This window comes from Crotalus tigris, unplaced genomic scaffold, assembly GCF_016545835.1.
Source record: "Crotalus tigris isolate CLP2741 ecotype Arizona unplaced genomic scaffold, ASM1654583v1 scf7180000017549.6302385, whole genome shotgun sequence".
NCBI lineage: Eukaryota > Metazoa > Chordata > Lepidosauria > Squamata > Viperidae > Crotalus > Crotalus tigris.
This window is the reverse complement of record NW_024096467.1, coordinates 615,467-643,077: the sequence shown is the minus strand read 5'-3', so window position 1 is coordinate 643,077 and position 27,611 is coordinate 615,467. Positions and strand designations below refer to the sequence as shown.

The 27,611-nt window shown below is 41.1% G+C and overlaps 1 protein-coding gene across 2 annotated transcripts in view; it reads right to left on the bottom strand.

Annotated features, from left to right (window-relative positions):
- Positions 1-20,519, bottom strand: part of MAPK12 (mitogen-activated protein kinase 12) — a 37,410-nt gene extending 16,891 nt beyond the window's left edge. Inside the window, exons 1-3 of one of the 2 annotated variants that reach the window (XM_039338642.1) lie at positions 20,134-20,519; positions 15,028-15,152; positions 4,154-4,212 (exon numbers count right to left, since the gene is read on the bottom strand). In XM_039338642.1, coding sequence (XP_039194576.1) covers positions 4,154-4,212; positions 15,028-15,042 — 74 coding nt within the window. In that variant the 5' untranslated portion in view covers positions 15,043-15,152; positions 20,134-20,519. Of the gene's footprint in view, positions 1-4,153; positions 4,213-15,027; positions 15,158-20,133 lie in introns of both variants that reach the window. The other variant, XM_039338634.1, reaches the window with a different exon arrangement.
- Between the last annotated feature and the right edge of the window lie 7,092 nt (positions 20,520-27,611).

The window sequence follows — 27,611 nt, the reverse complement described above, 5'->3', positions numbered from 1 at the left end:
AATTACATAGTCTAATTGTAACATTGTATAGTAGCAGGTTATCATGTATAGGCATGCCAGATTATGAAGATTTCTGCAAGACGCTATGAGGACAGTGTAGAAAAAATATGCCTATCTTTAAAAATGAGCCCTAAATTGGAACATAGGTAGCTCTATATTCCATGATTTTCATTGCTTAGCAAGAAACTTGGTTAAGTAAATCTGGCTTCCCCATTGACTTTGCTTGTCAGGTGAGCACATGTCCCCGGGACACTGCAACCGTCATAAATACATGCCAGTTGCCAACTGACCAAATTTTAATCACATAACCAGGGGGATGCTGCAATGGTTGTAAGTGTGAAAAAAGGTCATAAGTTATTTTTTTCAGGACTGTTTTAACTTTGAAAGGTCACTAAACAAATTGTTGTAAATCAATGACTATCTGTATAATAAAAAGGTCAATGTAAAAAGAAGTGCCTTGAAACCTTTTCTAAAATTCTAGAGAACTGGTGGCAAAATTTCTGTCTAAAGTCTATTACCTAGGTTGAGAGCAAGATAGAATTTACTTTGGATTATAAAATAACCATGTAAAAATTGCTCTTATTTTCCACTAAGCATTAGGTTATATAAAGCTTTCTGGGTTTTTTTTAATTGAACATCACAAATGGTTTATGCTCTAGAACAAGAAATGTTGATTGATAACATTATCTACAGTTGGCATAGTTTTATACTAGTACATAAAACTAGTCTCAACTAGAGGATGTAGGATGAAAACTGCTCTTTTGATCCCTCCATCATCTAACTGCTTCAGCTGAAATCCATTTATCAAGGCAAACCAGATCAAAATCAGGATGAGTGGAGACAACTGAGCATCTCATATACATACACATATAAAGCAGTCCTTCAAACCCACATTTCCAACATAAAATATATGAACCTGGTCTAGGTCAGGATTTTTTAAAAAAATTATTTATTGAACCAATTTATATAGTCACCTAGCTCACAAACAAGCAATTTTGGGCAGTGTACTGCAGAGTTAAAAAAGTTAATACATTAAAAATTATTTTTAAAAAAATCATAAAAATCAAGATAAAACAGAGTAATAGATGAAGGTTGTTAGTTTATTGAAACTAGCCAAGCAGAAAAGCAAATTAATCAAAGCCTGATTTGTTTTCTTCCTTTGCTTCAAATAATATATAGATTTTGGAGAACAGTATTAAAGCAAATCAGGGATTAATTATGAAGTTCAGCAATATTCAAAACTAAAACATAATAAACCCCAAAACACTCATATTACATTATGACTTATGTTAATATCTGTATAAACCAGGGAAAGATGCCATCAAGTCAATATTGACTCTTAGTGAACATATAAATAAATTTTCTCCAAGAAAATGTTGATCATAAGGAGATAAAACTAAACTAAATAGCTTACCTTGTGTTCTGCGACCTATTTTTTTTTTTTTTTTTTTTTTAAGCAGAGCTAATTCTTGGGATGGGAATCCACAGGAACATAGACAACAATGGATACTTCTTAGAGACAATGTAAATTGCTTCCATATTGCTATCACGAAAATCAATGGGAGATCATCCTATTGCCTGTCAATAAGATTTTTAATGGTGTAAACTGCCCCAAGGCACCATGTGTGAGTTGGGTGGCCATATAAATTTCTTAAATAAATAGTCAGTCATTCAAAGGAGAGGCACAAGTGTACTATCAAGACCAAGACTGATAAGAAGATGAAGACTGTTCCAATTGCTTTTTTGAAGATTGCAATGTAAGTTACTTGGAAGAACCAAGTCTTGGGGACTCTGAAATAGAACAGATAATGTGAGAAGCTCTGGCACATGGAAAAGTATTATCTTGCTTGCCAGAAGTAATAAAATATCATTTATGCTTAATTAGAAGTCCTACTAAATTAAATGGAATTCACCTAACCCAATGGTTCTCAACCTGTGGGCCAGGACCCCATTTGGGGTCGAACGACCATTTCACGGGGGTCACCAAGCAACGCAGTCTGCCATTTTTTCCCCTTTTCCTTAGCTGTGCTACTCCCTTTTATTCTATTGGCTTTTGAAAACCAATAGAATAGACTCTCTTGAATAGAGTCTAATTCTATTGGCTTTCAAAAGCCAATAGGAATTGTCCAGGCTGTCTCTGCCCTGCTGAGCCCGCCAAAAGTCCCATTCTGCAAACGGTGCTGCAAGTTGTCTGCAGCGAAGGCGAGCTGTCTGGAAGTTTCCACCCCTCCCTGCTGAGCAACTACTAAAAATGTAAGTAAAAGAGGGCCAGGGGTGGGAGGTGGGAGGCCGGCAGGCGCAGGGAGGGTTGCTGGCGTGCGTGGGGCCCGGCAGGTGCCTTACCTCCCTTGGGCTGGGCCAGCTGGTGGTCGGCCTGCGCTGTCTCTGCTGCTTGCCAGCTACGCCTTGGCCGGCGCAGGGGGCGGCACCATGCATGCACGGCGCTCCCGGGCAGGGAAAGTCCTCGACTTATGACCGGTTGGGTAGTCCTCGACTTACGACCGGTTGGGGAGTCACGGCATTAAAAAGGTTGAGAACCACTGACCTAACCCTTTAAACATGTCTAAGGTATCCTGCTATCAATTATTTAAATTCAAAGGGAAACAGTGACATTTGCAGAAAACTGATCAAACACATAAAAAGGGGTGGAAAAAAGTAGGCACTTTTCAGCTTCTGGAAACTATATTTAGCACAAGGGAAAAAGCAGTGCTTTCTGATTTAAAAAAAACACAGGATAAACAAGGAACCAGGCCTGGAGTACTGACAAGTGTTAAATAATGAAAAAACTGATGTGTGCTTTCCTCCATGATTTTATTATGGCTAATGTGCCACAGCTTATGAATATTGCAAAGCTGCTGAATAGCTCACAAGCCATTCCAACAATATAAGTAACTAATGACAAAAATATGGTTGAAGTAACTTAATAACTGTAGCCTTTTTACACTAATACATGTATGGTAGATATTACTGTATTCATGTGTAATAAGAAAATGCAGAACTTTAAATACAGGGTTAAAAGCTGACAAATAACGCAAAAATTCAATACTAATTTAAAACAGAGGGAGAGGAAAAATAAACTATTTATGGAAGCAATTAATTGTACAAACCCAAATAACTAATAAAAGTTTCATAGACTTCTCCAGCTACACGGGGAGGAAGAAATAGCACATTTCTGTTTTTGTACAGGTAGCTGTAATTTCCCAAGTGTTGCATACTACAGCACCCATCGGTCTCAGCCATTTTATATTTTAATTGAATACAACAGAAACTGTGAATCAATACCTGGCTACTGCCAAGTAAAAAAAGCTGCTTTAGGTTTCAAATGACTAAGCCAATCTACTTTTTAATAAATAACCAGATCTTTCAATACCTAATTATAAATAATAAACATGTTATTTTAAATATCAGATATTCAACTTCTTGACAATTAAACAAGAAGTTGCACATACACCTAACAAATGAATAAATGAACTACTTTTAGAATAAGATATACTACTTTAAATAATTCCATCAGCAATATTTTCATCACTGAAAAACATTTGAGCATTAATGTGCTAGTTTACATTTTATTTGGCAAACATTTGGTCTAAATGTCCTCCAGCTTTATTTAGTAAAATCTCAACCATTATAATTAGAAAAATATTTCAGAAGTTTTTCTACTTAAACCTATAGGGAGGTAACATCTAAGTTCATTTTGTGCAAAGACATAGATGATTGTGATGTCATTTTATTCTAGTCACGATTCTTGCAGCATAATGATAATGCTCATCAACATCTACATTAATATATCCTAATATGAAGAATCAGATTCCAAACTGTTCCAAGAACAAAGGTGGGCCACTAATTTTCTCAAGGGGCCACATGAGAAACTGGGAATGTTGTGGAGGACCACAGCCACCCGGCCAATGCACCACCTTCTGCAGATGCCAAACTGATATCCTGCCCCCGCCCCCCCCCATTTCTGAAGCCCTATTCTCCCACTGATACCAATGCCATGTGCTAGACTGGGATCGCCTGTGAATCATAAAATGCTCAGGTCTGCAAAGAAGAACAATAATTCCATCAATATAAATAAAGAAATTTGATATCAGCATCTGTTTTAGTGTAAATTATAACACAGAACTCAAAGTTTTCCCAAAAATTATACACTTACAAGTCATTAAATTTATCCAGTGAAGGATCTGGTGTGAAGACATCTAGAAGCCCAATTACCTACAGAAGGGAAACACAAATAAGTAAATAATGCCATTGCAATTATTTGCATGAGAAACATTAATTGCCAGTCTGCTTCCAGATCCAATTCAAAATGTTGATTATGATCTTTAAAGCCCTACAGGGCATGAGGCCAGGTTACCCTTTATCCCTTACATCAGCATGTTTCCCCCCCCCATCACATAGGAAAGATGTGTTGCAGATCCCATCAGTTAAAGAGTGATTGGCGGGGTCCACAAAGAAAGCTTTCTCGGCCTTTACCCCCCCACTCGTGGAATTCTACCCCCTACCAGAGGTGAAGCAGGTCCCCACTCTCTTGGCCTCCCATAAAGGTGTTGAAAACATGGCTCTGCACCTTTTCTTGGAGCAAGCAGATGGTGCCCTGAAAGTCCCCCACTTTTTAATCAATTTGTAACTTTCCTTGCCTTTTTTAAATTTTACATATTATTTTTTATGTTTTTAATATTTTATTGAACACCTCCCAGAATCACTTTGTGAAGGAGATGGATGGTTCTTAAATATGACAAATGATTAGTGAATTCAGGGTTTGTTATGTTGTAGGGAAATGGTGTCACATTTAGTATACTATATGTTGCATGCATTTCATGTATATAGGTTAGATCTGAACAACTGAGAGCAAGTTGCAAAACTAAGATTTCCCATCTCTTCAACTCCTCTAAAAACACTCCAGAGGTTAGAAAAGCTTCATATGAAGGAGGATATCAATGGAGATCAAGGTTTTTTTGCACTGCTCTCTTTGTGGGAATGTCTCTTTGGATCAGAAAAGAAAACTGTTGACTTGCAGCTTCCTTTGTGCATCTTCAGAGATTCCTCTACCAGAATTGTATATGCTCAAACTAACACCATTTTGAGGTAGGCAACACAAGGAAATAATTTTAAAGAATATATATCACAATTAAAAAAATAAAACACTCTCACTATATTGCCACCAGCTAAGTCTTGTTCATATGGAAGACGTGAAGCTCTTGTAGACATCATTCGTCCAGAAAGATTAACTATGGTCCTTCGCCACTAAAAGATTTCTACCCATTTTAGATTTGGTTTAGCAACACAGCATAGATACCCCTCCCCTAAATATTTAACGAATAGATAAAATATTACAACCCTGCAATTATCTCACATATTCTCATGAAAATTCATGACCCATAAGTGTTCAACTTAGAAATGACAAAGCCAGGAGCCAAAAAAAGGGGCTGAGCCTTGATTTACTGCAAGAAAATCCTGACCAAATTAACTTGCATGAAAACACAAACCTGCCTGATTCTTACCTACTAATTTACTTGCTTGGCAGAAAAATAGAAGATAATTAGTGCTGAAAAAGAGTAATTTTAATGGATTCAAAATATACTCCATTTGTTCCATGCTAAAACAAAAACTCTGAAACAGCACTTTAACAAAACTGTTATGGCTTGAATGGAACAGAATATTTGTAACTAGCAACAACACGGCATTCTCTTCCTCAGACCCCAGATTCACAATCAGTACTGATAATTACTAGACAAAACATGTAACGTTTAATTGGACAGATAATTAAACACATGGAAATATCAATTGGTATAACAAAAACCTTTGGTCCCTTTAGCTTTCAAAAATCTGACAAGGGAGCAAGCATTGTGCATAAAATATTATTGTTCAGACATGATGATAAATTATTATATAATAATATATGTATGTGTATGTGTATGTGTATGTATGTATATATGTATGTATGTAGGTAGGTAGGTAGGTAGGTCTTGGTGTATTTGGGTCTTTTCCCGTGTAAGATTGAGAGTATCTTGGTGACGTTTCGACGAGGTCCCACTCGTCATCTTCAGGCTGGGGTCTTTGGCTTCGTGCTTGTGCGAACAAAGTGTGATCGGAGCTGTTGTCTCTCTCTCTCTATATATATATCAGAGAGGACCCTCACCATAGCAGAAACCAATGTCCCTTCCAAAGGATTCAACTTTGCAGTCGCCCCCAAACGCATCCCCACTGAAAACATCATATGCGGAGTTGAAGCTACCCTACCAAAATCAACCCAGATGAAGCCAACAAAATCAGACTTGAAGTCACCAACGTCCTCCTCTCCAGCAATCCACCTAGAAGCAACTTACATAAAGAACAACAAAAAACACTCACCAACCTGAAGAAAGACAACAGCATAATCATTCTCCCAGCATACAAAGGCAACGCCATGGTAGTGATGAACACATCAGACTACCAAGCCAAACTATCCAACCTACTCCAAGAACCCACTTACAAACCTCTAAACACAGACCCCACCACCTACCTGGAAAAAACCACCAAATCCAAAATAAAAGCTCATCAGTGAAGAGATCCAGCACAGAATCATACCCAGAGAGAAATCATCCAGATGCCCCAAGCTCTATGGCCTCCCCAAGATTCACAAAGAAGGAACACCACTCAGACCCGTAGTCAGCTCCAAAGGCTCACCTCTACAGAATCTTGCCAAATTTCTCACCAAACAACTTCAGCCCTACATAGAATCAATCTCCTCACACGTACAAAACTCACTCCACTTCATAGAAACAATAAAGAAACAAAACCTACAACCCAGCAACCTACTCGTGAGCATCGATGTCACATCCCTCTTCATCCAAGTGCCTATCAAAGAAGCCTTGACAGCTATCCAAAACAAATATAACCCCCGTAAGCACGTCCTACATCTGACCAACCACTGCCTAACCAACACATACTTCATCCACAATGGACAAAGATACAAACAGATAGAAGGAGCACCTATGGGATCACCCCTCTCACCCATCATCACAAACCTATACATGGAACACTTCGAAACCAATGCCATAGACAAATCTGAACACAAACCCAAACTCTGGCTCAGATATGTAGATGACACTTTTGTAATTTGGCCACACGGGAAAGAAAAACTGGACAACTTCCTCACACATCTCAACAGCCTACAGCCCAAAATACAATTCACAATGGAAATAGAAGCTAACAACCAACTCCCCTTCCTGGACGTCCTAATCTACAAAAAACCCAATGGCTCCCTAGGACACACCATCTACCAGAAAAAAACACACACCAACCGCTACTTAAACGCACAATCCCACCACCACCCTGCACAGATCAACTCCGTAGCCAAGACCCTCATCTCCAGAATCAAACGCCTAGCCGACAAAGACCACGTGAAAACTGAATTACACACTCTCACAAACGTATTAATCTCCAACAGATTCCAAAGAAATACTATTACCAACCTAATCCAAAGGGAAACACCCCCCAAGGACCGAGACATAGAACAGTACAACGACATCACCCTCCTCCCCTACATCAAAGGCACCACAGATAAAATCAGCAAAATGTTCCACAAACACAATATCAAGACAGCCTTCAGCACCGACCAAAAAATAGCCAACATCTTAAGAAACCCCAAAGACACGATCCAGCTAGAAAACCAAGGAGTCTATGAAATACCATGCAAAATCTGCCCAGCCACATACATTGGACAAACTAATAGGAGAATAAATGCACACATCGCAGAACACAGGAACGCAGTCAGAAAAGAAGAAAAAACTTCCTCCCTCTTCTAGCACCTTAAAACTACAGGATATGAAACTGATTTTGAAGGAACCAAACTAATCTCCAAAACTGACCACCACAACAAGAGAATAATTATGGAAGCCATCGAAATAGAGAAACACCCGCACAACATGAATAAACGTGACAATACCTCCCGCCTACCAGACATCTGGAAACTAGCCCTAATCGACAAACGAGTCCTAGCCACGAAAACTGACTCCGGACCCAGAACAACACAGTACGCCACCACCATTCACCCTCCCAGACCCAAACCCAAGCCCAAACCCATCCCTCAGACGAAATGCAACCACCATCCAGAAGCCAAACCACGATGACATCACCAGCTGCTGAACCTCTCTCTGACCCCCACACAAAGCAAACGGACACACGCCATGAACACAGAGCTAGACCGCAAACTTGGAGCCAAACCAAAGTCCGGTATGTTACTTCACAGCCTTCAGCCCTGGACATCACATCACAGAACTCAGGAGGCTACAACGCCAAAGCTCAGGATGTTACACACAGCCAACTACCCAGGATGGTGCAACACAGAACTCAGGATATCACTACACTGAATCTCAGGATGTCATCATACAACCCATTACCCAGGTCGTTACAACACAAAAGACTAATGGGCACACAGCCAGCACCTCAATTACTCAGGATGTTACAAAACAGCTGAACAATCCACAAACAATAGCTCCTACACAGCCAACAATCCACCTACAGCAACTAAGCCAGCACTCCACACACCCCCACCAATATACAGTATATAGAGAGAGGGCAGCTCCGATCACACTTTGCTCGCACAAGCACAAAGCTGAAGACCCCAGCCTGAAGATGACGAGTGGGACCTTGTCGAAACGTTGCCAAGATATTCTCAATCTTACATGGGAAAAGACCCAAATACACCAAGACCTGCATACCTATACCCGTGAAAATCTACGAAAACATACATACATACATACATATGTGTCCACGAACACAGACTAGCTGTGAAAAGGGGCGAACAGCACTCCCAGATATGGACTCATATGGCGGAATTGGGCCACCGCTTTAATTTTAATGAGGTAAACGTCTTGGCTAGTGACAGTACAAAGGGAGGCCAACTGCTAAAGGAAGCATGGCTATCCAATAGCAGCTCTATCAACCGGCATATTGACCTCTGTCCGGCACACTTGGCACTTAGATCATGGAGTGCGACCAACCACCCATCTCGCTACTACCGGCACGACAACAAACCTAGCGAGAAAGCCACAGGTGATATGCCAACCCCCCAGTCAGCTCGGTACAATCCAGAAGAGGAGGGACAGCGACTAAGAATCCCCACTACCCCCGCAATGTTAACACGCTTGCAAAAAGCTAAGAGAGCGATAGAAATTAAAGTCCAGAACCGCTGCATTATGAACATCGGAGATATCCCACTTAGCGTGCAAGGAGACACGATAGACAAAGATGGGGAGAGATCGTTAAACCGGACACCTCACTGACGCTCAGAAAGAAACAGGATGACCGACTTAAGGGAGAAGAAGCGATCCCCCTACTCCGCATCATCAGCCGGCCCAAAAACATATGGAGTGTGGCACGGCGCCGAGCATAACAGCAAGCCTGCGGACGCTCCAGAAAGTAAGGAGAAAAACGAGCCCAGACGGAGAGGTGCGAGAGAGGGCGGAGCCAATGAGATCAGCTTACCACGCCTCGTACCGGCAACACCCATGGACTCCAAAGACTCCTGTCATACACACGCAGGAGCGAGAGACGTCGGAATGAAGAGGAGGGTAAAGAAGGAGCGTTATCACGCTCAGGAAGATCGCAACTCCACCTCCCCCCAGACCAAGACCTCAGATTATAGCATGCGCGACAAGAGCGCAGAGGACAAAAAGGAAGGGAAGGGTGTGGTAGTCAAAGATAATTATAACTATGAGATCACCCCCATAGAAAAACAACCTATTGAGCCACCCCAACCGATTTGGAACACTGCGTATGACTATCTTGATGACAGTTGGGCACGAGGGAGGGGTGTTAAGGACGAAAAGAAAGATACTCATAGAGAAAGTGACTGGATAAAGCGTGATCTGGGAAAAGAAAAGGACAAATGCAAATTACCACTCGAACCCGAAAGGGAGAATGGATTGAGGGATAGAGACAATTGGAAAGAGAAGGAGTTTATGCCACCTGCCTCAGAAGCCAAAGAAAAGAAGGTAAATGAAGATACACACGTAGCTAGGAAGGACAGGAAGAAACGAACCACCGGAGCACAATTTAACCAATTGGGCCCGGTGACGAGATCAAGGAGCCGGGTGCAGACTCCGGCTTGCCTATAAAATGACTCTCTCACACCCTGGCGGCCCAGCCCTGATGATGCCGGCAGGTGACGGCGAAAGCTTGGCATTTTTAAATTAAACTTTTATAGTTTTAATTAGTACCTTGGTGTTCATTTTATTTTAGATATGAATATTCCCAGGGTTCATATTTTTAGCGTTATTAACTATGTATATGATAGAGCAGTTTTGCTCAGAGCCAGGAAGTGGGAGAGGCTTGCATGTCGAGTTTCATCTGATTATTGCAAGCTAGCATTTCTGCACGGCTGTATTAAGGAGAACCTGGTCCCAAACTCGCTATGAAGAAGACCAACGGTTGACTCCTTGGAATGTCGGCAGGCAGTTCGCCAATTTCAGCGGCGCACTTTGTATGCACTGATTAACGACCAACATAGGCGAATAAGAAGTTTAAAAGCATGGATCCAAGACCATCGGAACTTTTGCAATATGGAGTTGACAAACCACCATTTCTGGATGCTGGATCAGCATATCCAACAAGCTGCAGCACAAACAACTCAACATATGACTGAGACATTCTCAAGGAGAAGGAACGTGACTCCAGCAACAACCAACCGTCGGGAAGAGTGGTATGCAATTTGTCCTCAAAAATCCTAACCCAGTCACAACTCGCTCTATTACAACGGGATGTGGGGTACAATCTCATAGATGCGGGCACCCTGGACTTTGTAGCGGCATTAGAGCCTGCTTTACATCATATTGGAGCAGGGGAAGAGGCCAAGAACCATATCAGGCAACAAGTCACAGGCCTCATAATGAATCACAGACGCTACCAGACATTATCTGGGAGTGAAAGAGAAGCCCTGATACAACTTAAAAAAGATGACACTATTGTCATACTCCCAGCAGATAAGGGGAGGGCAACTGTTGTCATGGACAAAGTGGTGTATATCAATAAGGCACTGGAATTGCTCAATGACAGTGCTGCATATAAAATAGTAAGTAAAGACCCCTCCACCACTTTGAGGAATCGTATTAACAAGCTTCTTGATGACTTAAAACGCAATAGGAGGATGGGGGAAGACGTGTTGAGAAGGGTACGCCCTAGCGATTCAGCTCTTGCCAGATTTTATGGCTTACCCAAGATACATAAACCCAATGTCCCCCTCCGGCCTATTGTTGCATTTAGGGGCACGCCCACCTCTGCACTGGCCAAGTGGCTGAGCGTATGCATCAGCCACTTGGCCGGTAATAGTAACACCACCGTGAGATCGGCAGACGAGTTCCTCAATAAGATTAGAGCCCTGAGGGTAGAGGAAGACGAACTCATGGTGTCTTTTGATGTGGTCTCCTTATTCACTTCTATTCCGCAAAATCTTGCGATCTCAGTATTAAGAGACCGGTTGAATCAGGGAGAACAGGAACAACATCAGGACTCCCTCCAGACGGAAGACCTCATAAAACTGGTGGGAGTCTGTTTAAAGACCTACTTCACCTTCCAGGGCACTATGTTTGAGCAGATCAAGGGAACACCAATGGGGTCTCCGATCTCAAGTGTAATTGCAGAGGTGGTGCTCCAACATTTGGAACACATAGCGATAGCCCAGTACCAACCAAAATTTTGGGCCCGCTACGTGGACGATACGTTTGTAGTCATCAAGAAGCAACACAAGACTGACTTTATGGGCATTTTGAATTCGGTATACCCAGACATCCAGTTCACCATGGAAGAGGAAAATCAGGGTGCATTAGCATTTCTGGATGTATTGGGGCAACGCCAACTGGATGGATCCTTGACCACCAGGGTATACCAAAAAGCAACTTGTACGGATAGGATCCTCCATTTTGAGAGCAATCATCCGATAGCCCATAAAGTCAGTTGCGTTAAGACTTTATTCAAATGGGTAGAGTCACATTGCAGCACTATCAAAGCTAAGAGGGAGGAAAGAAACCACCTCTTCCAAGTGTGTAAGCGTAATGGGTACCCGGTAAGATTCATTAATCGGTTTAGTACACCATTTGAACCCCGGAGTAACCCCATACCTAATAAACTGACACCACAGACAACACGTATTACCCTCCCCTATATCTGTAATGTATCAGAGGCTACGGCGAGAATTTTGGCGCCATATAATATACAGGTAGCACATAGACCCAGTCAAACGCTACGAGCAGCCATCATGCGCCCCAAAGACCCACTCCCCAACATGGAGAGATCGGCAGCCATATATAAGATCGACTGTATGGACTGCCCGTGCAACTATGTTGGGGAGACTTCCAAACGAGTGAAGACTAGGGTCCATGAACACAGACTAGCTGTGAAAAGGGGCGAACAGCACTCCCAGATATGGACTCATATGGCGGAATTGGGCCACCGCTTTAATTTTAATGAGGTAAACGTCTTGGCTAGTGACAGTACAAAGGGAGGCCAACTGCTAAAGGAAGCATGGCTATCCAATAGCAGCTCTATCAACCGGCATATTGACCTCTGTCCGGCACACTTGGCACTTAGATCATGGAGTGCGACCAACCACCCATCTCGCTACTACCGGCCCGACAACAAACCTAGCGAGAAAGCCACAGGTGATATGCACCCAGTCAGCTCGGTGCAATCCAGAAGAGGAGGGACAGCGACTAAGAATCCCCACTACCCCCGCAATGTTAACATGCTTGCAAAAAGCTAAGAGAGCGATAGAAATTAAAGCCCAGAACCGCTGCATTATGAACATCGGAGATATCCCACTTAGCGTGCAAGGAGACACGATAGACAAAGATGGGGAGAGATCGTTAAACCGGACACCTCACTGACGCTCAGAAAGAAACAGGATGACCGACTTAAGAGAGAAGAAGCGATCCCCCTACTCCGCATCATCAGCCGGCCCAAAAACATATGGAGTGCGGGACGGCGCCGAGCATAACAGCAAGCCTGCGGACGCTCCAGAAAGTAAGGAGAAAAACGAGCCCAGACGGAGAGGTGCGAGAGAGGGCGGAGCCAATGAGATCAGCTTACCGCGCCTCGTACCGGCAACACCCATGGACTCCAAAGACTCCTGTCATACACACGCAGGAGCGAGAAACGTCGGAATGAAGAGGAGGGTAAAGAAGGAGCGTTATCACGCTCAGGAAGATCGCAACTCCACCCCCCCCCAGACCAAGACCTCAGATTATAGCATGCGCGACAAGAGCGCAGAGGACAAAAAGGAAGGGAAGGGTGTGGTAGTCAAAGATAATTATAACTATGAGATCACCCCCATAGAAAAACAACCTATTGAGCCACCCCAACCGATTTGGAACACTGCGTATGACTATCTTGATGACAGTTGGGCACGAGGGAGGGGCGTTAAGGACGAAAAGAAAGATACTCATAGAGAAAGTGACTGGATAAAGCGTGATCTGGGAAAAGAAAAGGACAAATGTAAATTACCACTCGAACCCGAAAGGGAGAATGGATTGAGGGATAGAGACAATCGGAAAGAGAAGGAGTTTATGCCACCTGCCTCAGAAGCCAAAGAAAAGAAGGTAAATGAAGATACACACGTAGCTAGGAAGGACAGGAAGAAACGAACCACCGGAGCACAATTTAACCAATTGGGCCCGGTGACGAGATCAAGGAGCCGGGTGCAGACTCCGGCTTGCCTATAAAATGACTCTCTCACACCCTGGCGGCCCAGCCCTGATGATGCCGGCAGGTGACGGTGAAAGCTTGGCGTTTTTAAATTAAACTTTTATAGTTTTAATTAGTACCTTGGTGTTCATTTTATTTTAGATATGAATATTCCCAGGATTCATATTTTTAGCGTTATTAACTACATACATACATACATACATACATACATACATACATATATATATATATAATAGAGCTGGAAGGGACCTTAGAGGTCTTCTAGTCCAGTCCCCTGCTCAAGTAGAAGAATCTATACCATCTCAGACAAGTAACAGATCCTATAGATACACAGCAATGCCATTCACTCAAAGGCTCAGTAAACAAAATATCAAACTGACGCCAGTTGTTCATTAGACCCTACAACAATTCTCACTTAATCATGAATTTTTTTTTTAATTTGGCATTCTGTAATGTTAGCCTACATATTAACTATGGTTAGCATCTGCTCTGTTCCTTTATTATCATGACTATGAGATTAATGTCTTTTAAACTTCCAGTTTTAACTAAATAGACTTTAATTATGGATAGATCTCAATTGTTATGCATTTAACCAATTCTAGCTGGTTTGTTTCAATAATGTTCAATAAGCATTTGCAGATTGAGTGATCCATTTATGGGGACATTTTAAGGCTGAAAGAGGTTAAAGCTGGAGGAACAAAACTTTTTAGTAATCAGGAACACAAAAAAATGGATTAGCCTAAATAGATAATTTTACTGATGACTTTTATTTGAGATTGTTCTGGTAAATTTATCCCAGGTTTGGGCTCACAGCTAATGCTAAATGAAAATGAGATGGCAATCTCATGGCCACGCTTTGTTTATGAGGTGCTAAACCAGAATTGTCATACAATGCTTGTCCATACCAGGCTTCCGTATTTCATGACCTGTTACTAATATAGTTGATGAGGCAGTGGAAGAATGAAAGGTTGTGCAAAACTTAAGTCATTTAGAAGAAATGGGAATACAAAACAAAGCAAAACAAAATAATGATTTAGATCAGAGGTCCCCAACCTTTTGGGCACCAGTGACTGGTTCCGTGGAGCGGTGATTCCACAGACCGAAGGGGGCGTGATTTTGTGTGCTACCTGCATCCCGCAGATGGGGCTTTGCTTATTTGTGCGGCCTGGTTGCTGGCATGCCGCAGCCCGGTACTGGTCCATGGACCGGGGGTTGGGGACCTCTGATTTAGATCTTCATCTAGATCCATGTTAGTCCATGTGAAATAGTTCCTGTTAGGCTGCTAAACAGAGTGCGCAAGGGCTTTCTGAACTGTGAAACAAAAGGTTCGTTAGAACAGATACTCACATTTTCATGCTTCATGTGCTTCAGAAGGCGTAGTTCCCGATAGGCTCGCTTGGCAAAAAGCTCTGATTGAAATGGGCGGTACAATTTCTTGATAGCCACCTTGCTTCCATTTTTCTGGTCAATAGCTGAACTTAACAGAGACAGGAAGAGTTGAATTAGATATAAATAGAGAAGACATGTGGATCTGTTAAGCCAAAACAGCTACTGTATTAACTTTCTAAGGTAGATTCAGCTCTTATCTTTAATTGTGCTACAAGGGTGTCTATGAATTAATAAGGATGGCTGTTCAAATGAGGTTACCTCTGCCCTCTTCTCCTTCTAAGTGTGGCAAGAAGTTTGCTTCTCTTTGGAAAATTCTTCACTGACTGGAGGTTCATTCCTAGCACCAACAAAGTAACTACGTACTTCTACCTTAACAACAAACTTTGCATATGAAGCTACAAAGATCTACTTAAAAACAGCTTATTTCCCTATAATCCCCATCCAAAGTACCTTGGAGTAACATTAGACTGGACTCTTTCCTATAAAATACATCTAGGGAATACAGTAGCAAAAATCAATACTAAGAACATATTCCATATTCCAGAAATTATATGAAACTAAATGGGAAGCTTTAGCTGCCATCTTCAGGTCATTAGCACTAGGGTAGATCTACAGTGGCCTTGTATGGCTTAACAGCTGCCACACTAGCAAATTAAAACCAGATTCAACAATACTATAAGGATTAGAAGTGAATGTATTAAAACCACTCGGACTTGCTGATTTTCTGTTCTGATCCATATAGCACCACCAGCTTTACAAAGGCAAGATGCACGAGTGACGTAAACAGAAAAATTCTGAACTACCGGTACATGTGGACCTTCCTCATTTGTATCAGCCAGAAGACTCAAATCAGGAAGCCCCCAATGGCACTTGCATAACATCTGCCCAACAACTTTAACATTGATTCCTAATGGAAAGCCAAATGAGTAAACATCGATCTTTTTAACAATTGTATTGTGTTTTACTAAACTAGGTGAAATGTTAATATATATTGTTAGTCCATGTATGATATGCCATATGCTAAATAATAACAGCTTGCTTCTTTCTAAGTTTATCAGTTATAGAGGTGTATTGTAACAAAAAACCTAAGAAACTGCTCAAGTTTTATCATTTCTCTAACTGGCACTGACTCACTGACACTTCTTTTCCATCACCTTCCATCAAATCCTTTTAAGTGGAGCCAGGTAATTTCTACATGAGAAACAGATACTTTATCAAAGAACTAGGAACTCACCTCAGCAAAATGTAATTACTTAAGATCATGCTTTGTGTAATGGGGGTAGTGGTAAGATTGAGCAACAACATGTATTGTTGTTTACTGGAAGTCATATGCCACTCCAATCCATAAGATTCAAGTGACTTACATTCACTCTACAGTAACCTCAACACCTGAGGAACAGCCAAACATAACAAGAGGGATTACACCAGCCTCTTCCATTTCCATGGCCAAGTTTTGAAAAGCCAATGGGATTTGAACCAGTTAAAACTTGAAGAGGAATGTTGTTCCAAAACAGAGGCAACAGAAAACACTGGTCCCTGGGGAAGACATTCCTTAGGGGACTGGGGATACTCTTATATGGGTCTCTCTCATTGGAAAGGAAGAAGCCACTGGTAGAAAATCCTACAGACACCCTGGTCCATGTAAGGCTTTAACGGTAAATACCTCAACTTGCATTCAGTTCTCAACAGAAGTGTTACATGAGAGGCTCTAGATCAGGGGTCCCTAACCCCCGGTCCGTGCACCAGCACTGGGCAGCAGCATGTCAGAAATTGGTCCACGTAAACAAGCAAAACCCCATCCGCAGGATGCAGGCAGTACATGAAAGCACACCCCCTCCGGTCCACAGAAAGATCTCTCTCCATAGAACCAATCCCTGATGCCCAAAAGGTTGGGGACCTCTGCTCTAGATGTTATCATCACTACTGAAACTGGTGGTTTCAAGTATATCCCAGAAAAGGCATTTTGCATTAATTCAAACAGATATGCGTGACTGTAAGCAAGACCTTCTGATCCACAAGATAGTATCTTATGCACCAGATAGAACTATGTAGGTGTCCATGCAACCTCAATAGCTGCCTGTTCTTCAAAGAGTTTGAAAACATTTTCAAAAGAGTAATACTCTTCGTAGCTTATAGGACTTAGATATATTGAAAATTATGAGTTTCTGAAGCTGCAGGCAGCTACTTCAATTTTGCTTATTTAGATTCACCTGGATGGGCCTAATGTTCTTGTCCACAGCAGGAATTGGGCTGGAGAAATTAAGGGATGCAACGACTGCCTTTTAGACCAGGGGTCCCCAACCTGTGGGTGCGCATCCCCCCTCACTTATGTTAGTGTCGCGGCCGCAAAAACATGATGCTGCACCACGGGGCGCAAAAATGGGTTGCCGCTGCGCCTCGGAGTGCAAATGAGCCACTGCTGCACCTCGGGTGCGAAAATGGGACGCCAACGCCGTGTTATGGGGCATGAAAACAGAGCGCTACCACACTGTGAAAACGGGGCGCTGACGCACTGTGGGGTGCAAAAATGGGCCACTGCTACGCTGCAAGGTGCAAAAATGGATGCCACCATACCGTGCGCTGTAGAAATGGGCCACCACCGCACGGCACAAAAACAGGGTGCCACCATGCCATGGGGCACAAAAATGGGCCGCCGCTGCGCCGCAGGGTGCAGAAACAAGGCACTGTGCCACACAAGAATGGGACAGGGCTAATATCACGAGGGACGCTACCCTGTTTGTGGTGCACACGTGCTCACAGCCCTGTGCACATGCATGCTTCCCCCTTCCTTTTCCTCCGGTCTGCCAACCGACAAAGGTTGGTGACCTGTTTTAGACAGTAAAATACACAGTTGGTGCCAGCCTACGAAAAATTTCTAATCTTTGTACTTGCACTTTTCAATCACTTTATATCTGTGAGGGCATTATTTTTTAAATTTAAGGAATAACAAATATAAAGAATAAACAAAAAGAACCATACATTTGACAGGTGTTTTTTAGAAATTCAAATTCTGTGTCCCAATATATAACATGTCCAACAAGATGGAGGGTTTGGTAAATCCAATTAATATGGGTAATACTTGGTGCTTGTACACATGTATTTCATCTATGTGGTATTCTGCCTAATGTATCAATAATTAGAGGAATGACAATTTTCATACCTTTTTTCATAATTACTCTTTTTAATTGTTTAAACTTAGAATTTTGTATTTTTCCCATTTTTCATTTCTATTATTTTCAGTTATTATTAGGTAACACTGCTTCACACATTGCTCAATTTTGTTTCTTTTGAGTTTGAGTTACAAACAGGAAACTGGAAAGTTTAAAGGAGCCAAATATTTTTTCCAGTTAATTCCATTCAAAATATTTTTTCCACATAAATTCACTTCATAAATTCAGTTCATTCAATGAACAAATTGCACAAAATGAGCCAGAGATGTATTCACTTGATCAGGTCATAATAGTACCCTGAATGGAAAAAGCTGGATAACCTCTAGAGTAATTGAAGATTGAAGTCAAGACTCCAGCATTTTATGTTGCAAAATCTGTCCGAAATATAACTGGTCACAGAAATGCAGTTTTGTCAATGCATTCTGCCAATTACACCAACCATCATCAGGGCACATGCCAGAGGAAGTAAAATATCATTTTTTCCTATTTCCACTTGAGATCTGGGATCAACAGAGGGGAAGAAACCAGTCATTGCTAGATGAAAGTCATAGAATGAAACATTAAAATGGCATGGAAATAGGGACAGGATGTAATGTGATGTAATGGGCATACTCCATAGTGTTTTGGGCAGTAATATAGAAGCAGTTTGCAACTGCCTTTTCCCAAGTTGCTTTTTCAACTTCCCAGTCTACCCTATAGCTGTAGAATCTCCTGGTGGTCTCCCATCCATCAAAACAGATTCAATTTGTTTAACTTTTATCAGATCAGCCTAGGTTGGTTAGAAGTTGCTTATAAATTATTGGAATTGGGTTTCCAACAGAAAATTTGGCTTTCTGTTTATTTGGCTTTTGTTTTTAATTACTCTCAACAGAAATTCAGAATAATAGAACAGAGTTGGAAGGGACCTTAGAGGTCTACCATTTCAGACAAATGGTTGTGCAATCTCTTCTTAAAAACTTCCAGGGTTGGAGCATTCACAGCTTCTGGAAGCAGGTTGTTCCACTCATTAATTGTTCTAACTGTCAGGAAATTTCTCCTTAATTCTAGGCTGCTTCTCTCCTTGATTAATTCATTGTGGCAGCAAAGCCATTAAAAGGCTGAGTCATTTCCAGTTAGTAAAAATGGCATGTATTGCAAGAACATTTCTGGGGGTGGGGGGGAATTAAACATTTCCCTTTACAAACACCAGCCACTTTTTTTTTTTTTTTTTTTTGCAAAATTGTAATTTGCTACCCAAGGTTGTTTCAGTTGTTTCCCTCTCCCAAAGAGCGTCACCCCCTTCTCTGCCCCAAAACAATGCAGTAATTTTTCTCTCGCTGGCATGTAAAAAAAGAGCAGAGATAAGAAATTCAACCTTCAAACCATCCGAAGTCCTGCCAATATCACCCACTGGTTCTGGGTTCACTTTCAATGCACGAAGGTGTTTGGGCGGGACGGCGAATAACTGCTGCATTCACACGACACGTTGTTAAAAACCTCGCAATCTCTATGTGCGGACCATGCTAACTTAGTTAAAGATAGTTAATTTTTGATTAATGGAATCTTTCTCGTGTCTCCGGGTGTTAAGAGACCCCGGCTGATGCAAAGTGAGCGAACCCAGAAAACGGATCCCCTCAGTATCCAGATCGAGCGTTATCTGGTGAATAGGTACAGCAGGTCCAACCGCTGGTCTGCAAAAGAAAACGCGCTAAGGTTGGCACTTCGTGCGCCCATCTCTGGTTACCGGCTGCCGCGGAAGAGCCTGGGATGTGTGTGAGGAAGGAACAGTGCGAAGAGGCCATTGTTCCCTTGCTCGACGGCGCCGGACTTACGTTCTGGCAGCGCAGCGCTTCCTTCGGGGCTCTTTCCTCTGCCCGCAACCAGGGGCGCTTGCTGCGCCTTGGCGACCACTTACCAGACGGCGCCGTAAGCTCCGGAGCCCACCGCCTGCAGCTCTCGGTAGCGCTCCCTCACTTCCCAGACGGTTTTGGTGATCTCCTCTCGGTAGAAGCCTTTCCTGGGGGCGGACATCGTGACCTCTCCCTCCTCCCCAAGTTGCCCACAGAGAAAAGGGGGAAAAAACCAAAAAAAACAGCCTGCGCGGAACCGCAGCCAGGAAAAGGGCGGCGGGGTCTGGACCCGCTCCTGGTGCCTGGCGCGCGCAGGGCCTTTTGTGCGGCAGCGCGGGGGCGCGCGCGGTTCTTCTTGCGGGGTCTGTGGAACTGGGTCCTAGATCCCCCGTCTCTTGCCTTCTCCTATTCGCTTTCCCCGGGTGGAGGAGGAGACCAGCGCGGCGGTACCTTGGCTATGCCGAAAGGCCGCGTGCGCGCTCTCCGCCCTTCCTTCCGCGCTTTTGTGGGGGCGGGGGAGGGCTGCGGGATGGACTCTTTTTATTTTAGCTCCTGAATGGCTACTCTTGCTTCCTCCTTGTTGGAAAATGCCGGCTTGGGTTGCCGGCTTTCAGCAAGGAGGTCCATGGTGGAAAGCAGCTGCCGGGCATAATGGAACAAAAATAAGTTTTTTTGTCGAGCGGGGCGGCCTTGGATTCTCTCTCTAGCTGCTGAAAACGGAAGACATTATTTCTTCATAATTAACTGCGCTTGAAGTCCTAACATAGGCATGTCCCGATTAAAAAACGAGAAAACTTGCAATTGCTTAGAAACCCAGCCTGGCCACAGATACGGTTTCCCTAGATTATTTGATCTCAGGCTCACCTTCAGTTTTCTTATCTACCGATAGTATTTCTATTTCTAAGTTTAATCATGTTTTCAAGGAGGAGGAGGTTGCACTTTTAAGGCCATAGGCTCCTTTTGTGGGTTGGTGCAATCCTGTTCTCCAGGACTTGTAAACTGGCTGGAATGCAAAGTGAAATTGGAGGAGAAAGGTGTGTTAGATACGTTTGCTACCTTGAGTTATTTGTAAAAATAAAGGTGGGATTCAAATACATAAATAAATCCCAATCAAAATAGGACATATGATAAACCTAATTTCCAATTTGCAGAAACTTCCTTGGATGAGATCCCTTCAAGTCTCAGGGTTAGGTTCTGTCCACCATTACATTTAACTGGAATGAAGTGGGTTGATACACACTGTAATGTATTGTGCAATTGTATAAATTCAGTCACCAGTAAATTTAATTTTGATCTTAAACTACCCTGGGATTATTTGAAGCTGAACCAGCCCTCATGATCCATTATGTTATCCAAAACCAAAATAAAGATGGCAAAGTTGATTTTGTGTCATGAAGTTGATGTCAGTTCTAAGCAACCACATAGATTTTCTCTGTGAAGATCTGTCGCTAGCCTGGTCCGTCAACTTTTCTGATGATACATTCCTCACAATTGTAACTGAGCCTGATTCTGTGGAGATCATAGAAGGAAACCTCTTGTTAGTCTACAGTGGCAAAAAAATCTGATAGAACTTTTTTCTTTCCGACCTATAGGCTGGCTTAGTCACTCAACAGAAACTGGTGAAGCGGGCACAGCAGTGCCTGCATTTTCTGTGTTGCATGAGAAAAGCACATCTTCCTTTCCTTCTCCTGACCACTTTCTACAGTCATACAGCATCACTGCTTCAGACAGAAAGACAGTGCAGAGAGTGGTGAGGATGGCCGAAAAGATCATTGGCATCTCCCTCCCTCCCATCCGGGACATAGCACAGAAGCGTTGCTTGAGCAGGGTCCATAAGGTCATCTGGGACACTACACATCCTCTTCATGACCTGTTTTCCTTGTTACCTTCTGGGAGAAGGCTTCGTGGTATCCATCCAGATTCAGCCATAGTTTCATTCCATACAGCGTTAACCTTGTGAACTCTCAAGCTTCCTCCTTCTGTTATATATTCAAGATGGACAGTATTTAATATTTGTTATGTATATGTAGGGGTGTGGGTCTATATATATGTTGTACATAGGTGTGTGTCATGTATGTTTCACTTTGAGAGCGGGCAACTAAATTTCATTTTTGATGTGTGCTGTTGTGCCCACAGTAAAAAAATGACAATAAAGGTTATCTTATCTTAAAAGGGTACAAGCTTTTGTGAACTGCAGCTTTTTCACCAGATACACAGAGTGCTAGACTGATGTGAGGTGAAGTGGGTAGTGGTGGTGGAAAGGTGTTTATGTAGATAAACCAACTGAGATGATCTGAAACCTTTCAAGGTATGTGATTTCACCAATCTCTTGCTTAGTGGTGGAATTAAAATGCTGGTTTTCCAAAACAGTCACCTTGAAGTCTGCTGCAGAATGTCCTAGGAAGTTGAAATGCTGTTCTGTTCTAAGGATTTGTGATGTACTCTATTGCCCTTTTCATAAAGGAGGTTAATTGGAGACTACTGAGATGACCAGAGAAGAGCATGTGGGCAAAAATATGTTCCTGTGGTGTGCCCCCTTCCACCCAGGATTGATTTCTTGACTGCGGAGTTCAATTAGGCATGATAGACAAGAGAAAAATCAAAATCAAGAACAAGGATATCCAGGGGTATCTAGTATATGGTCAAAAAAGTCAAGATCGCAGCCATGATAGGAAGATTGAAGCTCTGCCTTTTTTTTTTAATGTGCATTGCTCATGAAAAAAAGAGAGCTTCAATTACAACTTTATGGTTGCCATATCAACTTTTTTGAGCATATCCCTAAAGGTATCTAGTAATACAGTATAAGCTGAATTTAGCATTTGCTATTTTTCATTTACTTTACAGTTTATCAATCTTGTCTCTACCATCTCTATAAAAAGTCAGTGTATAGATTATAAGTAGAAGCTATGAACCATCTTAATAACCCAAAGTATGTTCTCCAGCCTAGATTTTTTAAATACAATGTAATCCCTTATAGGTTTGATTTTTCCTAAACATGGTAACTTAAAGAGGGGAAAGCTAGCATCTCATTCCCCCACCCCAGTGCCTACTTAAGAATGAAGCTTAGAGATAACTCATGCATAAATATTACATATGCTAAAAGCTCCTTTGTGCACTTTGCCTTGAGTGATTCCTTCACCAAGAAGAAAACTGTTTGGGCATGTTATACTTAATCCACAGTGAGCTTGCTTGCGAGATGCATAAAACCAAACCAAATCAAAGCAAGCAAACCAAAATTAAACCCCTTCCTGGAATCTTAGCTGATGATCCATCAAGGATTTCTATTAAGGTATGGCTGCTGTGACTGCCAACGCTGACTTCAGTGTCTCAAGCAGACAATTCTCTGATAGATGGAACAGCAGTCATACAAAGTACTGGCAAAATGATCTATTTCCCATTCCCATTACATGCCTGTACTAGTTACAGAACAATAAATAGAACATCCTAAAACAATCCTGCCTGAGTACAGCAGGTGCACAAAACATATGAACAACCTGCTTTAGTAGAATTGGTCTTTGGCAAGATTTTCAAAAGTGTATTAGTTCTATTTGTTACCATTTTTGAGCTAACATCATAGCAGTGGGAGCACATAATTGATCTTATTGAGGCTGGGAAGATAAATTGAACTGGAAGCTGAAAACCCAGCTTTCTACAGTATATTGTTATGGTATACCAAAAATGACATGGGCCAGGAGTTGAGTTTGAATGCAGCCTTTTTTCCTTCTAACCAATGTTGTACTTCAACATACACATCTAGTGGGCTGAGAAATCTGAGTAATAGACAATAGGAAAGCAAGAGCTGGAGATAACAGAAATACAAAATAAAATCTGCGTGGGAACACCTTCCATCTGTCGTCTGCAATATTTCTTTGGCAGAGATTATGTGTGCTGTGCTTTGTTGCTTTGTTTTAGATCAGGGATACCTTGAATGAACTGGCTATTTGTGGTTAAATGCTAAAAAGATATATAATTAGATACATATAAATTAGATAAATACCTTTTAAGAAAATGCATATTTCTAGTCCTTTTTGGGTGACAGAATGACCAAATTTGTGTGAATTCCAGTATTCCTGTATTAAGGTGTCTTTTAATAGTGAACTGTTTTCTGCATCCCCTTTTCCCATTATTTCTGGGATGCTGTAACCTGCCAACTGAAGTTAGTATCGTGTTAAGTCCAATGCAGTTAGCAGTCTCAGTATAGCATTTGCAATATTCCTTAGTTTTTGTTTACACAAATCTCTTTGCTGTATAAGGACAATAACCTTGAAGGACAACCTTTTGAAAGCATTTCCAAAGAGAGAGAAATATTCCACCTTCTCCATATTTCAGAGTTAGTTTTTACTTTTCTTACATTTATTCGCTTTTGAAATTTATCAAAAAAAGTGTGAAAAGCTGACACATGAAAAAAAAATACTCATAATCCTAGAAGATAGGATGTGGTAAAATGGATTTAAATTGCAGGAAGACTTTGAAGAGAGCAGGTTGATTGTGGACCATTTACTCAAAACAGTAGTGGTGGGATTCAGTTTATTGGCTATGTTAGTAGAGCTGTCAGGATGTTTTATTTTAGATTTTTGCATGAATGTCACATTTGACTAGATAGCCTACATAACTTCTTCCAACAATATGGCTTTGTAGAAGATCTAATTTCACGAGAAATGGTTTCTGTGAACATTTTCCTACTTCTCTAAACTGCCACCATAATCCAGGGCCAACAGTGGTTAACTATGAAAGCAAGCTTCCCTTTTGCACGATGTCTATTAATTTGTTCCAAGAGATGTTGTTCTTTATTTATATGCATTTAAATGTGGAAGATTTTTGTCCAGTTAATAGGGCAGGAATATTGGGAGATGGCAATTTTAAAAAAGGCATTGCCAAGAAGGCATCTCTGGCCAAATGATTGATTTTTAATCTGCACTCTGGATGCCCTGGGAGTGTTAGGAAGGTGAATATTTTAAGATAACTGATTTTACATCTGCATGAATATTTCAGCTGTGATTTAGTGTGCCATTGCAATATACTAACTGCTGTTGACTGCTGCTGCTTTGAATGAATTGGATCAGGTTTGGGGGCTCTACAGATCAATTATATTTTAATATTATATCAGAAGCAGCAATTAACAAGTGTGCACTTTGCTACACTCACTATATAATTGAACAATATGCTTTCAGCAGAGTAATTTCTGCTTAATGACCTTGACCAATTTTCTAAACAAGGCTGTGTCAGTGTGCTTAGGCAGAGTACTCTGTTTACCTGTGAACAATTAATTTTTGACACCTTGTGGAACATAGTAGAACCATTTGTTCAGCTGCCTTCAAATCCTGCCAATATACAAAACAATTTAGACTTGTTTTCTTGTGAATTCACTTTAGAAATGGCACACCATGCAGATATTTCATGGTCCTCGCTGGCTTTGAGGAAGATGCTGAGTTTGCCCTTTCTGAGAGTCTTCTTTCTTTTTTTCTCTCTCGCTGTTAACAAAAGCAAAAGCTTTCTCACTGCATAACGGAGATACTATAAAATCAGTTTTATGATTTTTTTTTTGTCTTTTAATCTAGAATGAGGATAGATGCTGCTAACCCAGGACACTGCGCTTCCTTCACTTGGCCACATTGGCCAGAATGTCCAACCTAGTCCAGATCTCAAAGGGCGCTTCATGGTTCTATTAATAGGGTTTCTTTCTGTAACACTAGAGCTGAAGTCAGGGATGTCCACAGGGTGTAGTCAAAGAAGATGGCTTATTACGGAGTCTTGGCAAATAGTGACTCCACCATCACAGCCATTATATTGACTTTTTTAAAAAATAACACCCTCTGGATGCTCCTGATTCTAATATGTATTTTACAATCCCAGTAGGCTAGGAGATCAAAACAGCCATGAAAATGAACAATAATGGCTTCCATATATATTATATAGCAAAGTAAATGCAAACATTTAGAGCAGTGTTTTTCAACTCTGTAACTTTAAGATGGATGGACTTCAACTCTCAACATTCCTAAGCCATTATGGTGGCTGGGAAACTCTGGAAGTTGAAGTCAACCTATCTTGCCAAGGTTGAGAAACATTTATTTAAACCTTGCATCAATAGGGATTGCTTGGTTAAAGTACAAAAAGGAGGAAGTCAGAACCTAAATATTTATCTGTATTATTTTTAGGAGCACTTTTCTTTTTTAAACATTTAAAACAATAATATAGTGAATATTTTGAGATTAAGTTAAACAGTTTACACTTGGTTTTTTTAATCATAAAAACAACTGTTTTGCTCAGTATTTTTTACTAACGTCATGTACAATTATATAATCTCAGTAGTCATACGTTCATTCAGAGACAATGTCTTTTTTTTGAAAACACCTGTTTTAAATAAAAGGATTATTAAAAAAAGAAAACAAACACAAAGCAATATTAATATGCTTTTAAAGAGGGGAAAGGAATCTATCTATATCTATCTTATCTATAATCTATCTCCTTGTATATTGTATTATGGCTAAATAAAGCTTTAACTTTTTAAAAAAAACTGTGGAAAAATGAAGTTCATGTTCATGCATGGTTATGGAGATCAGTCCCTTTTTCTCAGTCTACTCACTTTCACAGGATTGTTATAGAATAAAATAAGCCCTACAGATGCTACCAACCTGCTTAGAACAAAGGGCAAACTATAAATGGAAAAATGAAATCAATACAGTAGAAGAGTGAATTCATTTGCTAATTGACATTAATACTTAAGCACAGTAATAAATATATCTTACTTCTGCTTGTGTGTGTTTAAAAAAGCTTATTTCCAATTGGATGCACAGTCTAATGTGAATATGTTTGCACAAGTAATTTCAATAGATTTATTTCCAAACAAGTACAGAAAATTGGAGTTGTAATTAGAAGTCAGCCTCATTGATCAATGACATTTACACCTATTAAATTATAAATTAATAAATGGAGATTCAATACTAAGCATCATAATTTTGAAAAGAATTCCATTAAATCTGTTAACTCCTATGCAGAATAAATTAGTTGCCTCTAAGACTCATTAAAATTAACAGGACTATTTCATTACAACTTTCTTCAATCCTATTCATTTCTATGAAATTTAAACAAAACTGCAATTTTTTGGATCAATAACGATGGCTTCAGGGTTAAGAGGTTAGGACACGGATTTTACTCTGAGATAATAGTGATGGTTTTCTTTCTTACTTTCAAATACTAACTAAACTTTCACATTTTAGTTTTAAATGACCATATTTTAATCTTGTATTGCCATCAAAGCATAAATTGTAGGCAGAAAAACATTGTATTATTCTCATCAATCATTATAGTGAATATAGAAGATGGCCTTGAGGGATGGAAAGATTTATTGCCAAGGCAACAATCAGGTAGATTTGACCTGAGCCCAGGTCAAGAGGGTAATTTGTGAAAACACCTCATACAGCATGCTCCCCTCACCTCAAATTCACATGAAGCTGAGGCAAGTTGAAACACATTCATATTTGCAGAATTCTATTACTAGATAGCTCATGTAATAAAAAGAACTTTAGGTCTACACTGTCTGTTT